General features: G+C 34.2%; 1 protein-coding gene and 2 pseudogenes across 1 annotated transcript; 2 read left to right on the top strand and 1 right to left on the bottom strand.

Moving 5' to 3' along the window:
- Nucleotides 1-198: 198 nt before the first annotated feature.
- Nucleotides 199-6,401, top strand: LOC120217887 (annotated as a pseudogene).
- A 2,489-nt stretch (nucleotides 6,402-8,890) lies between these two features.
- LOC120217968 lies at nucleotides 8,891-10,552 on the top strand (annotated as a pseudogene).
- Nucleotides 10,553-12,949: 2,397 nt separating this feature from the next.
- On the bottom strand, nucleotides 12,950-14,710 carry LOC120217884 (berberine bridge enzyme-like 15). The gene is made up of 2 exons (XM_039214907.1): nucleotides 13,113-14,710; nucleotides 12,950-12,986 (listed from the first exon to the last, which is right to left on the bottom strand). Exons 1-2 carry the CDS (start codon nucleotides 14,699-14,701, stop codon nucleotides 12,980-12,982), a joined length of 1,596 nt encoding a protein of 531 aa, XP_039070838.1. The 5' UTR covers nucleotides 14,702-14,710; the 3' UTR covers nucleotides 12,950-12,979.

Genomic DNA, 14,710 nt, shown 5'->3' with positions numbered 1-14,710 from the left:
TTATAAAATTGTAACTTTATTTATATCAATAATAACTTTTTTAAAAAATATATATATAAAAAATATATATATATATATATATATATATATATATCAAATAGTAATTTATTTATTTGATAAGAAATATAAAATCTATTTTTTTATTCCAAATTCTTCTTCTATCTTTTTTTTAGCCGAGTATTTAAGGGAAGGGTCCCCAAACTTCAGTCCTAATTCGCGAATAGCCAAATTTAAATTAAAACCCTGAAAAAGTAGAGGAAAACATCAAAAACTCCGAGAGCAAAACTGAAAATTTTAGGGAAAAAGAAACCCTACAATGCAAGTAGAGGTGGATATACGGGCTACCGTCCGTTTAGTCCGTGGGTTTTGACGTTACGGGTTTAAACGTAGCGGGCTTAAACGGAGCGGTTTAAAAAGCCCGCAATCATAAATGGTTTAAAATTTTAAGGTCTGTGGCCCGTCCGTTTAACCCGCGGCCCGTTAAATAAAAATAATTTTAAATGCTTTAAATGTAATAAAAAATAATGTTCTAACTTGCTACACCTTTAAAAATGATTCAATAACTTGAAAAGGAAGATAACACCGTCAAAATAATAAATAATATTTAAAATTTATTTTAAATAGCCGGAAATGATTATAAAATAATATTTTTAAATTTTTTAATCATTAATAATATAGATATATATATATATATATATATATATATATATATATATAATATATATACGATATAATTAAACTCAAATTTAAAAAAAATATTCACTTATATTATCAAATTGAAAAACAAATAAACAATAATCACATTATACTTTTATAAAACACGATTATCAAGGCAAATATGAAGACACTGAAGTTTCTGCAAGCATAAATTCAAACAGAAAATTCAACAAGTCAACATATCAAATCTAACAATTTTTCTTTGGTTTTTTTCAAACAGAAAAATTCAATAAAATCAAACATTATACAAATCTAACAATTTTTCTTTTGTAAAACCTTTAAAAGTTGAAAAGTATGTTTTCAATTTTTTATTTACTTTTTCTTATTTTTAAACCAAATATTACGTGTCATGTGATATATTATAAAATATCACGTGACTTTTTATAAAAAGAACGAATATATACATATTTCATAAAAAAATAAAGGTCAAAATTAAATAAAAAAATCTTTAAATACCAAAATGATAATGATGTAAATTTCATAAGACTAAAATACTATATAAATCTTTTAATTTTTTTTAAATAAAAAATAATTTGATACGTTGTAAATGGAAAAAAATACAAGCAACGGTAAAATTATGATAAATGCCTTAATAAATTTAAGAACTACAATGATTATAAGTAACAACATATTTATAGTAATTTTTTCTTTTTCTATGAATTAGCCTGCTGGCCTTAGCGCGTATACCTACCTCTAGATGCAAGGAACAGATGAACTAAGCATAGATGAGTTGGCTTCGAATCTCTCTACGTATAAGGAACAGCTTCAACAGGTTTCGACTTTTTCTTTTCAAATTTTCGACTCAATACTCGCAATTAGCTTTAATTTGCAATTTTCTTCCAAATTAAACATATTACGGCCCATGTTTTTGTTTGGATTAGATTCTTGTTTTCGAATGAATAATTTGTGTTTAGGGTTTTGTTTTTATTAGTACTATGTTAAAAGAGGCATTTCATGATTAACCTTGCTTGCTGAAAAATTGGAAGAATTTCACGTGTTCTGGTTAAGGGGACTTGCAAGAACCGACTAATTAGCTGATTTTGGTAAAAATCAGGTTAGACAGCTTCTGGCAGATGAACCTGGAAACGTTGAATATGTGGACATGGAAAAGGAACTCGCTGAGGTGATTCTTTCTTATGACTATTTTCTTTTTGTTTCTTCTTAATTTATTTTTAGTGTAGCTTTATCTTCTTTTCTTGTTTGTTCATTACCATGTTTTGTCATGTCATAGTTACAATATGATTATTCTTTCGAGTGAATCCAAGACTTACCGGCACTAAAAAGTGATCTAAATATCAGTTTTAGATTGTGGGTGTATTTTAGATGTGAAGCTTTTTGATAAGGTGATGAAAATATCATTACTCTTCCTTCCCTCTTTTGAAGGAATTGACATGTTGCTCAAAGAAGCAACATCAATTAACTGCTAATGGTAATGACACTGCTGGAGGGTTTTTTTCATTTCAGGGTTGAAAAGGTGAGGGTGGTTCATATATTAAAAGAGTTCACAGCTGCAGAATGTGAACTTTAGTGAGAAAAAGAATTTTCTGAAATATATAGCTTTGGCAAGTTGCCCATCACTTTCATATTGATTCCTTTGCAGGTGTGCTATGTGTCGTGATGGCCAGCCTGCTTCTCATTCACCTGATTTGCGATGTTCATCTTGAGATTCTAAGTTTGAAATATGATAAAATTCACCCTTTATTGTGTTACTAATATATAGGCTTGTTTAGATGTATTCTTGTGCTGAAACCTTGACATGCAGGTGATTGCTCTGACAGAGGAACTGTTTGCAACTGCAAAGCAAAATGAGATTTCTGGATCAGATATTGGGGCTAGTATTAGTGCACCCGCTGCTCAATCAAAGGTGATTAAATTGCCTAATGAATCATTAATTTACTTCTGTAGTTACTTTTGTTTGTCAGAAGCAGTGCTTTATTCACAAAGGCAAGCTTCTTATTTGAAACAAGAACTTTATTTCCTCTTTTACAATTTTTGTAAATGTATAAATGTCGGATGTGACAGATTACTGCTCTATTTTGTCACATAACCCGTCCTGCCATATGAATGTATTTAATGCAAGAAGTTCTTGGATGTCATAATTGTCGAAGCATACAATTGTGTAGACGGGACAACTAATTGGAAAACATATATATATATACTGGAATTTGAACTTCCTAATCTCTAACCATTTCCTTGGTTTTAGTTCATTACATATGTGTATTGGAAAATTCATTTTGGTCTAGCAGTGAACCTGAATCATTCTTCAAATGTATATTCTTGCTGGTGCATGAGTCTCTCTTTATCCATTTAGTTATGAACATCTGATAAATGCTTTTCTTTTATCTAGGAAAGAGTGGGAACATCATATTATGACGATAAATTTCCTGTTGGCACAAAAGTTCAGGCTGTGTGGAGTGAAGATGGATAATGGTATGCTTAGAACAAGGATTTGTATATATATATATATATATTAGCCAGTAGTTTCTTCCCCTCCCATATCTTTTACCTACTTTTCTCTGTTGGATTTGTTTTACATTTAGGTATGATGCAACTATTGAGGCTATTACACCAAATGGGTATTTTGTCACTTATGATGGATGGGGAAACAAGGAAGAGGTTATATTCTGGTTGCCACGAGATTCTTACATAAATAGATATAGCATTCCAATTATGTTCTTTATCCTAGTTACTTGCATATCATCTTACACTATTGCATTAGTTTCCCTACAACAACATGAAATTTGAAATTCTTGACCGGGTTTGACATTTTAGTTTTTTTTTTTTTTTTTGGGGGGGGGGGGGGGGGGGAGGGGGTTGTCAGGTAGAGATGCAATAAACATTGCCAAGCTGAACTTTACTGTGCCTCTAATGGGCTCATTTTACTGAAAATGAGCTGTGAGTATGCGTTCCAATCATGCTTGCAATGTATCTTTGACTTCAGCTCTGTAGCAGTGCTTCACCTTGGTTGGAACTAATTTGTATTTAACAAAAGAATCAAGTTAAAATTTATTCTAGAAAACAAGATCCTCAAATTAATTAGAAACAATGTAACACAAGTTGAAAATTGAAAAAAAAAAGTAGTTCGCATGCATATAGGCTAGAAAATGATGTGGAGATGAAAAGGTAAAACTGAAGAGATGGAAAATTGGCTTGGGAGTCCCAAAGTGAATGGGGAAATGGAGGGAAAAAATGAGTGAGAAGTATCCACAAAGAAGGATGAGTCGTGCATGGGAAAATTAAAAACAAAATTCGTTTCTATGATGATGTGTTTAGGTGAAGATATTAGTATAGAAAGGTAGAATGATAAAAGAGAAGAGACTAGTAAGAAGTTGAATGTGCTATTGAGAAATATAAAAAATGTTGATGAACATAGTGAGTTGAACTAACCTATTTATTGATTAAAAAGCTTTATTAGTAAAATGCACATTAAGTTTTTCTCCTCCCCTAATGCTTGCTGTAAGAAACAAGTTTGTGTCGTTCAATTTTATTTTAGTCTATTTATACTAGTTACAAGTTTTGAAATAAGGATTTGCAAATATATTCTAACAGAAAACACTCACAAATTGCACTTTCCATCTTGTAGTTTTAAAGTGTATATTTCCCCCTTGATCATTTGTCAATTGTCAAATTTCTTTTGAGGCATTTGATTAGAATAAAAAATTGGTTTCACTTCTATGGAGGATCTTTCAAAACTTGAACCATTAAAAGGACTTGCAACAGATAATGGCATGCATTTGATTAGATTTTTTAAAAGAAAGTAATAATAACATGTTTATCGGCGCATGATTTTTCAAATGAGTAACTTTAAAAAAAATCCTGTTAAATCTTTTCAAAACAAAGAAAATGGGAGGCTTAAGTTACTTGAACTTTGATCCCATAACTAGATAATTTGTCAATTTATGCTAGTGAATAATCCACAGAGCTACACTTAGATGATTACATGGTGAAATAGGGAGCCTTTTTAGTGAAACTCTGGGCAGTTAATATAGGAGGCTGAAAGGAGACTGGAAAAGAGTGGCAGCAAACTTTTGATGCAACAATAAGTGAAGAGCCCTTTATGTCTGATTTGCGGTTGTGCTTTTGATCTTTTCATCTCAGAGGGTTTCTTTCTGTTTTCTTCTTAGCTTAGCAAATAAATGGTTTGGTTAATTTAACATTCAAATGGGTAAACATAATAATAAGCTTTTAGCAGTGTCTCCATGGTTTATTTGATCCAAGTTTTCTTCCTTGATTTTTTTTTTATTTTATTTTTTTGCATCTAAGTTATGTGATGAAATTGGCATTTTTTGACCACAACGGCACAACTTATGTTTTCTGCTACTTGTCAATACAATTATGTACCTTCTTACAAAGTTCAACTTCAATCCCAGGTGGATATTGCCAATGTAAGGGCGGTCGAATTCAACGCTTTGCTGGAAGCTGAGAAGGTTGCTGAAGCTACAAAACAAGCTATCAAACGTAAGATTGCACATCTAAAGACTTTTAGATACTCTAAGCTGCTTCCATACGACTTTTAGATTTTGCAGAGGGGAATCTGAACTTCAGTCTATTTTCATGTTTTAGCGACTTCTGATGTTCCTATAAATGTCTTTTAACATGCAAGTTTATGTATAATGGTACTTGGTTATACTGTATGAATTGATTTTAAACTTATGGTTTACATCTAAAGAGGAGCTATAGTTGACACTCTTGAAAATTCTTGAGCTAGTAATGCATTTATTTGTGATTTCCAATGCTGTATTTTTCAATCAAATCCCTTTTACCTACCACCTTTTATTGAAAATTTGGAAGAAGTTTATTTTCTACTGACTTGATGGTTTCTTTCCCGTGGTTCGTAGAAAGCTGCCAAAAAGAAGATACATGCTTTCAAGTCAAAGATGCGACTTGAACAACTTGAAGTTGCACAAAATAAGCGGCCGAATGCATGGCCGCAGTTTCAGACGACCAAAGGCAAGACTAAAAAGGTCTGTATAGCAAGCATTTTATAGTATACCATCAAATCCTTGGTGAAGGGAGGTTTTTGCCTGCCTAGCATGACCCCGTTTTCTTTTATAAGATGTCCCTTTAGTAGTGTTTGAATAAATCAGTTATTATTACATTGGTGAGAGTTTGATTTTCTTGATGGTGTTAACTTAATCTGGAAAAGGGTATAAATGTATCAGATAATGTGTTGGTGAATATTATAGATCTTTTAGGCTGCCCTTTACAAGTTTTTTCTTGTTTGCTGATAACCGAGAACAAATTATTTAATAAGAACATAGACTGAGATATATTAATTCCATTGACAGGTTGGTTTCTTCTCGGGTCGTAAGCATGAGAGCATATTCTAGTCACCGGATGATCCTCAGGGTAAGGTTGGTGTGACAGGAAGTGGGAAGGGGTTGACAGATTGACAGGAAGTGGGAAGGGGTTGACAGATTTCCAGAAAAGAGAAAAGCACTTGCATCTCAAGGGTGGTAATGTTGAGATAAGTGATGAGTAGGCAGATAGAGTTACCTAATATACTCAATTTCTTTGCTTCGTTTTTTAAAGAGAGCCCACAATCAGTGTTACTGTAATTTTCTCTTTCTGCCTTGCACTTTTGGTTGTTTTTATTGATGCATCGAATGGTAAATAATTGTACATTGGGATGTTAGCTTATATGTTGTAATTGTATTCGAGTCATTCGTCCTTCCCTATGGCATTTAAGTCACATATTTGATTTTTGGTTTTATGTAAGTATATATTTCATCAATTTTATTCATCATACAACATATATTTGATCTTGACCAGATAATTATTGTATCTTGAGAATCGTCTTACGTTCACTTGGAAATCAACAATTTACTTTGAATTCTTCGTTCTTACTATGTAGAGCTTGCAAATTCCATCTTCAAATACATCTTCAAATCCATCTTCTTACTTAATGAACTTCGAGAATATGTGGCCGTACATGAATATATATGTAGACACGCACGTAGATTATAAATTTATTCCCTGAATTTTAGTTTCTGTCTTATTTTATTCACTGTATTTTAATTTTTTTTAAAGTTAATCATTGAGCTTTATACATTGAATTTTTTGGTCACTCAGTCGTTAACTTGCTAATGATGTGATAATCAATACCAAAACAACGTAGTTTTGAATCATATAGAAAAACAAATTTAGATCAAATCAAGGTAGAGATGCACAGAAGCCGGATTTCAATCCGATCCGGATCGGATAAAAACCGATCCGGTTTTTTCTCTCAACCCAAAAACCGGATTTTAAAAAAATCGGTTCGGATCCTAACCGGTTTGGAGGGTTGGATGGTGTAATCGGTTTCGGTTTGCAAAAAACCGGTTTTTAAAAAAAAAACCGGATTTTTCGGATAAAAATACAGTTTTTTTAAAAAAACGGTTTTTTATCCGGATAAAAAACCGGTTTTTTATTTTTATCCGGTTTGAAAAAAACCGGTTTTTAATCCGGTAAAAAAACCGGTCATTCAATTTTTTCCCAAACCAGTTATACTATCCTGTTTTTAAATATCCGATCCGGTTTAAAAAAAACCGGTTTTTCCAAAATCCGGTTTCGGATATTTTTTACTCAAAATCGGATATTCGGATTTTTTGTGCACCTCTAAATCAAGGAAAAGAGTAAATTTAATGATCGAGTGACAAAAAAATTCAATGTATAAAGTTCAACGATTAAATTAAAAATACCAACAATCACTTAGTCTAGTGGGATGAGACACTAGATCCCTTAAGCAATATCAGGGTGTTCGAATCGTGACGTTTATGAATGGAGCAAATTGGGTTGGGAGGGTCGTCCTTTCTTCTGCTGTAACCGATCTGGATTAATCGATTAATAGAACAAATACCAATATTTGTACTAAATAAATTAAAATTATAATAAGTGAAATATGAGAGAAAATAAATTTTATAGAGTAAATTTGTAATTTATCATATATATATATGCGTGTGTTAATTTAGTCAAGGATTTAAATAGCAAAACGCAAACACGTTCATTATTTCGTGGTCGCGTCACCATCCTAAACTGATATTGTTGAGTTTAGTGTTAGGTAACGAATTTACGCCGATAGCGGTCCGTCGCGCCTGTAATTTAACGGGGTAACGATGGATAGCGCCGATAACGGAACACTATTGTCATTTTTCAATCATTACCGACAAAAATAAAAAAAAACGTAAAAAAACTGAAATTCTCACCCAAAAACACAAAGATAAAACCATAAAAGACTCACCATCAGGCGAAAAAAGTAAAAAAATTGAAATTATCACCCAAAAAACTCAACAAATCTAAAAAAAATGAAGAGCACATCGTCGGATAAGACTCACCAATCATCAGTCAATAAGGTAAAGATCAAATCGAGAAGGGATTTATTTTGGGGGAAATCTTGAGCGTGATGAGATTCGTCGTCGGCGAAGAAAATGGTAGAGTGCATGCTCTGTCACAAAATGTTGAAACTTGAAATGAGAAGACTTGGGATTTGAGAGGAGAGTTATATTTGAATATTAAATAACTTCAGAATATTTCTTTTGTTTTTATGTTTGAATTTTAATTAATAAAACAATAAGCATAGTCAGCTGTCCGCTCCTAATACCCATTTTTTTTAAATAAATTCTTAAATATTTTAAGGGATATATTAATTTCTCATCCCTTTTATCTTTTAAAATTTATAATTTAATCATTATTTTAGAATGTAAATTTTAGTTTTTATTAAATTTAATCCTAAGTTTGTGTTCTTTAAGTTTATACTTTTATTTTAATTCTATTCAATTTAGTCGTGTTGTTGCTTTAATTATTATACATTATAGTTCTATGTTCTTACTTTAATGATTGAACATCTTATTTCTTTTAAATAATAATGTATTCACAATGTAATTAACTCATCATTAATTATATTACCTTATCATCAGGTTTTTAAAATCTTATATTTGGTTAAACTATATTATATATATATATATATGTCATTTTCGTTTAGAAAACATTCTAAACATTATTAAAAATGAATCATTATAATTATAATTATTATGTTTTAGGATAAGTTATGCGAAATTTAAAAAAATTTCTTGACCGTGACACTCGCATTGACCGCGATGGCATTTGTTATGCCAATATTATTTCTCTTCCTTTGCATATCAGACGATTTAGATCCCTGAATTTAGTCACATATCGTTTATCAGACGATTTAGAGATGGCGATTCCGAAGTCTGGAATGCCAATATTATTTCTCTTCCTTTGCATACCACTTTGCTCTTCAACAGACGAAGGTTTTCCGCAATGCATTTCATCTCATTTACCACCTGCAACATAACTTATGATGTTATCTTCGGTCAAAACAGTTCTGAGTATTCATCCATTTTGCAATCTTCCATTCGAAATTCAAGGTTCTCGAATGCTTCGAAGCCATGCTACCTGGTCACCCCCTTCAACGAAGCTCATATCCGGGCAAGCATATTCTGTTCCAAGGAATACCGAATGAATGTTCGAATTCGAAGTGGTGGACATGATTATGAAGGCCTCTCCTACGTATCTGGTGTTCCGTTTATAATTATCGATCTCTTCCATATCTGATCTATCATCGTCGACATAAAACATGAATATGCATGGGTTGGAGCTGGTTCAACTCTTGGTGAATTATACTACAACATTGCAACCAAAGGTAATGTTCATGGGTTCCCTGCGGGGAGTTGTCCTACTGTAGGGGTGGGGGGACACATCAGTGGAGGCGGATTTGGTACTATGTTTAGAAAATACGGTTTAGCAGCTGATAATGTTATCGATGCCAAGATGGTCGACGTTAACAGAAATATTCTCGACAGAAATTCAATGGGAGAGGATCTGTTTTGGGCAATCAGAGGAGGTGGAGGAGCGAGCTTCGGAGTTATTTTCGCATGGAAACTTAAGTTGGTGCATGTTCCCCCAACTGTATCTGTTTTCAAAACCGTGAAGACATTGGAAGAGGGAGCAACCAAACTTGTCCAAAAGTGGCAACGCGTTGCACACAAGCTTCATCAGGACCTTTTCATCCATGCGGTTATAGAAGTTACAAGTCCGAATTCGATTCGAAACAGAACCGTTCAAGTTTCTTTTGACTGCTTGTTTCTCGGGACTGTCGAAAGACTCTTCCCTCTGATACAATGTAGTTTCCCCGAGCTAGGTGTAGCTCGGGAAAACTGCACCGAGATGAGTTGGATTGAATCTATCCTTTACTTTTCCAGACACTCGATTACTGAACCCCTAGATGTTTCACTCAACAGGACAATACAATCGATGCAGCTGTTCAAAGCCAAGTCGGACTACGTGAAGAAACCAATTCCAGAAACGGGGCTACAAGGACTATGGAAAATGTTGTTGGAGGAAGAGAGGTTGATATTGATCCTAACACCATACGGAGGAAGAATGAGCAGTTCAGAAACTCCTTATCCTCATGGAAGTGGGTATTTGTGTGGGATACAGTATATCCTTACATGGGAAGTTGCAGAGGAAATTGAGAAACACATAGGGTGGATGAGAAGGATGTACAAGTACATGGAAGCATATGTGTCGACAGCTCCAAGGGCAGCGTATTTCAACTACAGGGATCTTGATTTGGGGAAGAACAGTCACCCACGTACAAGCTATGAGGAAGCAAGCAAATGGGCAAGAAGATACTTCAACGTACAATAATTTAAACAGACTGGTTCAAGTGAAAACTTCAACTGATCCTCACAACTTGTTTTGGAACGAGCAAAGTATTCCTGTCATTCTATCCTTTTGTTGCTTAATAAAATTATCTTCCATTAATGCGTGTTTCAGACAACGCTACAATATCAGATTGTTGAGCCTTCATCAAAGACTTAAAATAAAAGATTAAAGACAGGGCCTAAGATAACTATAAATACGGCTAAGAGACAGTTAAACTTGTGTGTTGGTCACCTTCAAACATATATATTGTTATCCATCCGCAGGTCATGAATGTCATCATTCCCTTTAACCGTTGCATCCTCCACCTCTTGGTTCCTGACGTTTATTTTTTAGTAGCTATCTTGCCTACTTTTGTGCAACCTTTTCAAATATCTTGCGTTACAAGTTTGGTGATATAATTCATGGTTAATTGAAGAAGAATGTTTTTTTTAGTAGTTTGGGCCGATTATAAGAGTAATAATTGTTCATAATCTTTCTTAGTTATTGACAATATATACACATTCTACAAACGTAGTTGTTCGAACCCAAGAACTCAAGGGAGAATTAGACACTTGTTTCATTTTTTTTAACAATAAAAATTGAATTTTATTAAAAAAATGGAACTAACTAAAAAACTCATATAAAAACAAAAATATTAAATCTAAATATATGAAGAAAACTGACAACTTCCTTTAAATGACGACCAACATCCAAAGAACCCATTAACCTTCATAAAAACTCATTGTCTCTGTCGAACGAAATGATTTACAAAGTGATAAAAGAATGGTGAGCAAACCAAACTATCTGGCAGGCTGCTTCGCTACACAATTCTGATTATATCGACAAACAACCTTTTACCAGAGAAAAAATTTGACTATACTTAGCCACTAGTAAATTAATATCAAAAAATAAATGTTGTCAGCATCTCTATGAGAACATCAAAATGACCGCAAATGTATGTACCAAAAAGCGGTAAGGAACGTGCCACAAGAATAGAAAAAACGAATACCACAACATCAAAGAAAAATATTTCACAAAAACTAAGATTTTTATTTAAAATTAAAAAAAAAACTCAAAAAAAAACTAATGACATCATATGAAAAAAAACTAATAATCATTGGTAGTTAACAACCAATATTAAAATTTTTATTGTTGTGAATTAAATAAAAATTATAAAAACAATGTGACATAAAAAATATTTAAAAAATTAGATTGGAAAAAGATTTTGTATAACATTGAGACCGTTTAATTTTGTAATCATGGCTCTTGTGGTTATATGTCTCATCGTTATTTCATTCCATATGATCGATATTTATTTGAGAAAATATTTTAGAGATATTTTCTATTCCTTATACATAAAATTTTATAATATCTATTTAAAGGAAACATGTGGTAGGATTTAAATTATGGTATAATGTTAAAATTAGTCTTTAATGTTTATTAAATGCTAATTTTTTATTCTATTTTTTTTGAATATTTTAGCCTTTAACGTTTTATTTTAATGTAAAATGTTTCTTAATATTTGACAAAATAACCACTTTATTCTTTATTCTTTTTTTCCTAAGATATTTTATCTTCCAGCGTTTCATTTTAGGTTAAAAAATATTCCTATTTTAAAGCACTATTGTGTTAATTAATAGTTTTTATATATATAAAGAGGGTTTTTTTGTCTCAGTGAAACATTAGAACCAAAATGCTCCAAAATAAAATAGATTAAGAGAGCACATTCATATCCACGTGAGAGATAGATCTTTGTCTAATTTATGAGTGATTAAACTGCATTATTAGTTTTGTTGGCTGGCTGTCCCTTGTTCCCATATGTAATGGGCTAAGGGGAGGTAAGATAGTAGGTTGCCTCCAACACTAGGTTGAGAGCAGCTTCCGTAGGAGACCTCCGAATTATGAAATGCCCTCCATATCCCACGACCTCAAGGTTAAGAACCTTGTGCTCTACCAACTGAGCTGGATTTACGAGGATGAATATATAATTTTATGTTAAATACGAATATCTAAAATTTTATAAGAGGTAAAAATATATTTATCAATAAAAATATTTAGAAAAATTAAAAATATATAAAAAAAAAATTGGATTTGCCAAAATCGCAATGCGATCGACTGGTGGTTTTGCATTTGTTTCTTAAGAATTTTCTCTAAAAAGATAGTATTCGCGTGGACGTATCGAAGACACGTACTACCACGACCACGAGACGAGACGAGACGGCGGCGGCGCGCGAGAGTCCCCCTTATTTTCTATCACTCAACAAGAAAGTGGGAAAACCAAGCCTTAAATACCATTCCAAATAATATATTTTCAATACTATGTGGGATTGAACATTACCAACATTTGTTGAATAGAAAAAGAGTTGAATAGAAATTGATGTGTGACTTTAGGCCTGCATTTACAAAACAAAAATCAAATCCCTTCCATTTGAAAAGCAGTCCAAAATATTTAATTAACAATTCATGAAATAGTGGAGGAAACAATCAAAGATTTAGAAACACGTAGAACAAAACTTTATAGAATAAAGCAAAAGGACATACATGCCTTATTGTATATTTCTCTTAATTTGCCTTTTTTTGAAATCGGCAACGAAAGCACTGAACAAGGACAATCTATCTAATCTGGGGATTTAAATTACGGGTGCGTAACGTTTATCTTGCAGATATAACAGGTGTTATTGCGGTGATTATAGGTATCGCAGTCATGTATACAACGACCGTTATTTAAATCATTGATCTGATCTTAAGCCTGGCCCTGCTCTGGGACAACCGGAATGCTCTGCTCATGCCTGAAGAAGTTGTCCGGATCAACCTTGCTTTTCACTTGCACCAATCTTTGGAAATTGCCCTTGAAATACCGAGCTCCCCAAGCACTGGGCTCGGTGAAGCTGCTGCTCTTGTTGCGGTTCATTCCCAGATCGAGGTCCCTGTAATTCACATATGCTGCCCTTGGAGATGTAGGAACATAAGCACTCATGTAATCATACAGCCCCCTGATCCAATCCATGTGCTTTATTTTGGCCACGTCGCTTCCGTCGTACCATGACGTCACGTACTGGATTTTGAACAAGTTACCTTTCCTGTGAGGGAAAGGGATTGCGGATTCCGAAATGTTAGCCATCATTCCTCCGTACGGGTTCCATATCATCAACGGCGAGTCTTCTTTCAACAACCTTTCCCATAGTCCCTCGAGGCCAGTTTCGGGGATCGGTTGTTGCACGAAATCGGATTTGGCTTTGAAGTAATTCTTCAATAAAGACTTTCCTTGTAGCACTTCCGGAGGTGTTTCACTAGGGAAACCGGCTATGTAGAGCACGGATTTTATCCAGCTCGTTTCGACACAATCTTTACGCGTCAATCCCAACTCCGGGAAGCTTTCGTTCATTACTCGGAGGAGCGTCTCGGCATCTCCAAGAAATAGGGCATTGTAGGATGTTGTAACCGTTCTCTCACCTTTCTGGCCTGCTTTTGTCACTTGAATCAGGACTCTGATGAAAAGATCATTAACAAGCTTATCTGCAACTTGTTGCCATCTATAGAGGGTCTTAGTGGCACCTTGTTCCAAGGTCTTGGGCACGGTGAAAACAGTCACGGTTTCCGGAACCGGAACAAGCTTTATCTTCCACGCGAGGATGATCCCGAAGCTTGCTCCTCCACCTCCTCTTATTGCCCAGAAAAGATCTTCTCCCATCGATGCTCTGTCGAGAATTTTGCCATTAACATCAACGAGTCGAGCATCGAGGACATTATCCGCACCGAGACCATACTTTCTCATCATGGAACCATATGCTCCTCCTGTTATGTGACCACCTATGCCTAAGCTTGAGCAAATACCAGCGGGGAAGCCATGAGTCTTGCTTTTCTCAGAGATCCTATAATAAACTTCACCCACCGTGGCACCAGCCTGCACCCAAGCACTGTTGTCATCGATATCGACATCGATAGACCGGAGCTTCCCGTGATCTAACAAAATGAAAGGTGTCTCGATCTCGGATGCATAAGAGAGGCCCTCATAGTCATGTCCTCCGCTGCGGAATCTGAGGTGAATTACAAGCTTTTTTGCACAAATAACAGCAGCTTGGACATGAGACTCGTACAAAGGGATGAAGATGAATTCGGGCTTGGGCACCGAAGGCAACAAGTACCGGAGGTTCTGTGCAGTGGAGTTGAGGACAGAAGTGAATGAAGAGTTGGTTTGGGAGCAAAAAGCAGAGATGGGAATGGGATGATCAGAATTGGCATCTAAGCATCGGATGAAGTTTTCTTGAACAGATGTTGAAGTTGCACAGGAAGCTGAAACAAGTAGTACAACAAGCAGTGGAAGACTTGAAAATGCCATTCTTTCACT

This window comes from Hibiscus syriacus, unplaced genomic scaffold (genome assembly GCF_006381635.1).
Source record: "Hibiscus syriacus cultivar Baekdansim isolate YM2019G1 unplaced genomic scaffold, ASM638163v2 tig00110194_pilon, whole genome shotgun sequence".
In the NCBI taxonomy this organism is placed as follows: domain Eukaryota; kingdom Viridiplantae; phylum Streptophyta; class Magnoliopsida; order Malvales; family Malvaceae; genus Hibiscus; species Hibiscus syriacus.
The sequence above is the reverse complement of the archived record's forward strand: the minus strand, read 5'-3'. Positions and strand labels throughout refer to the sequence as shown.

Excerpts from the sequence above, each read along its gene's own strand:
- LOC120217884 (XM_039214907.1), bottom strand. The coding sequence starts at position 14,701 with ATGGCATTTTCAAGTCTTCCACTGCTTGTTGTACTACTTGTTTCAGCT.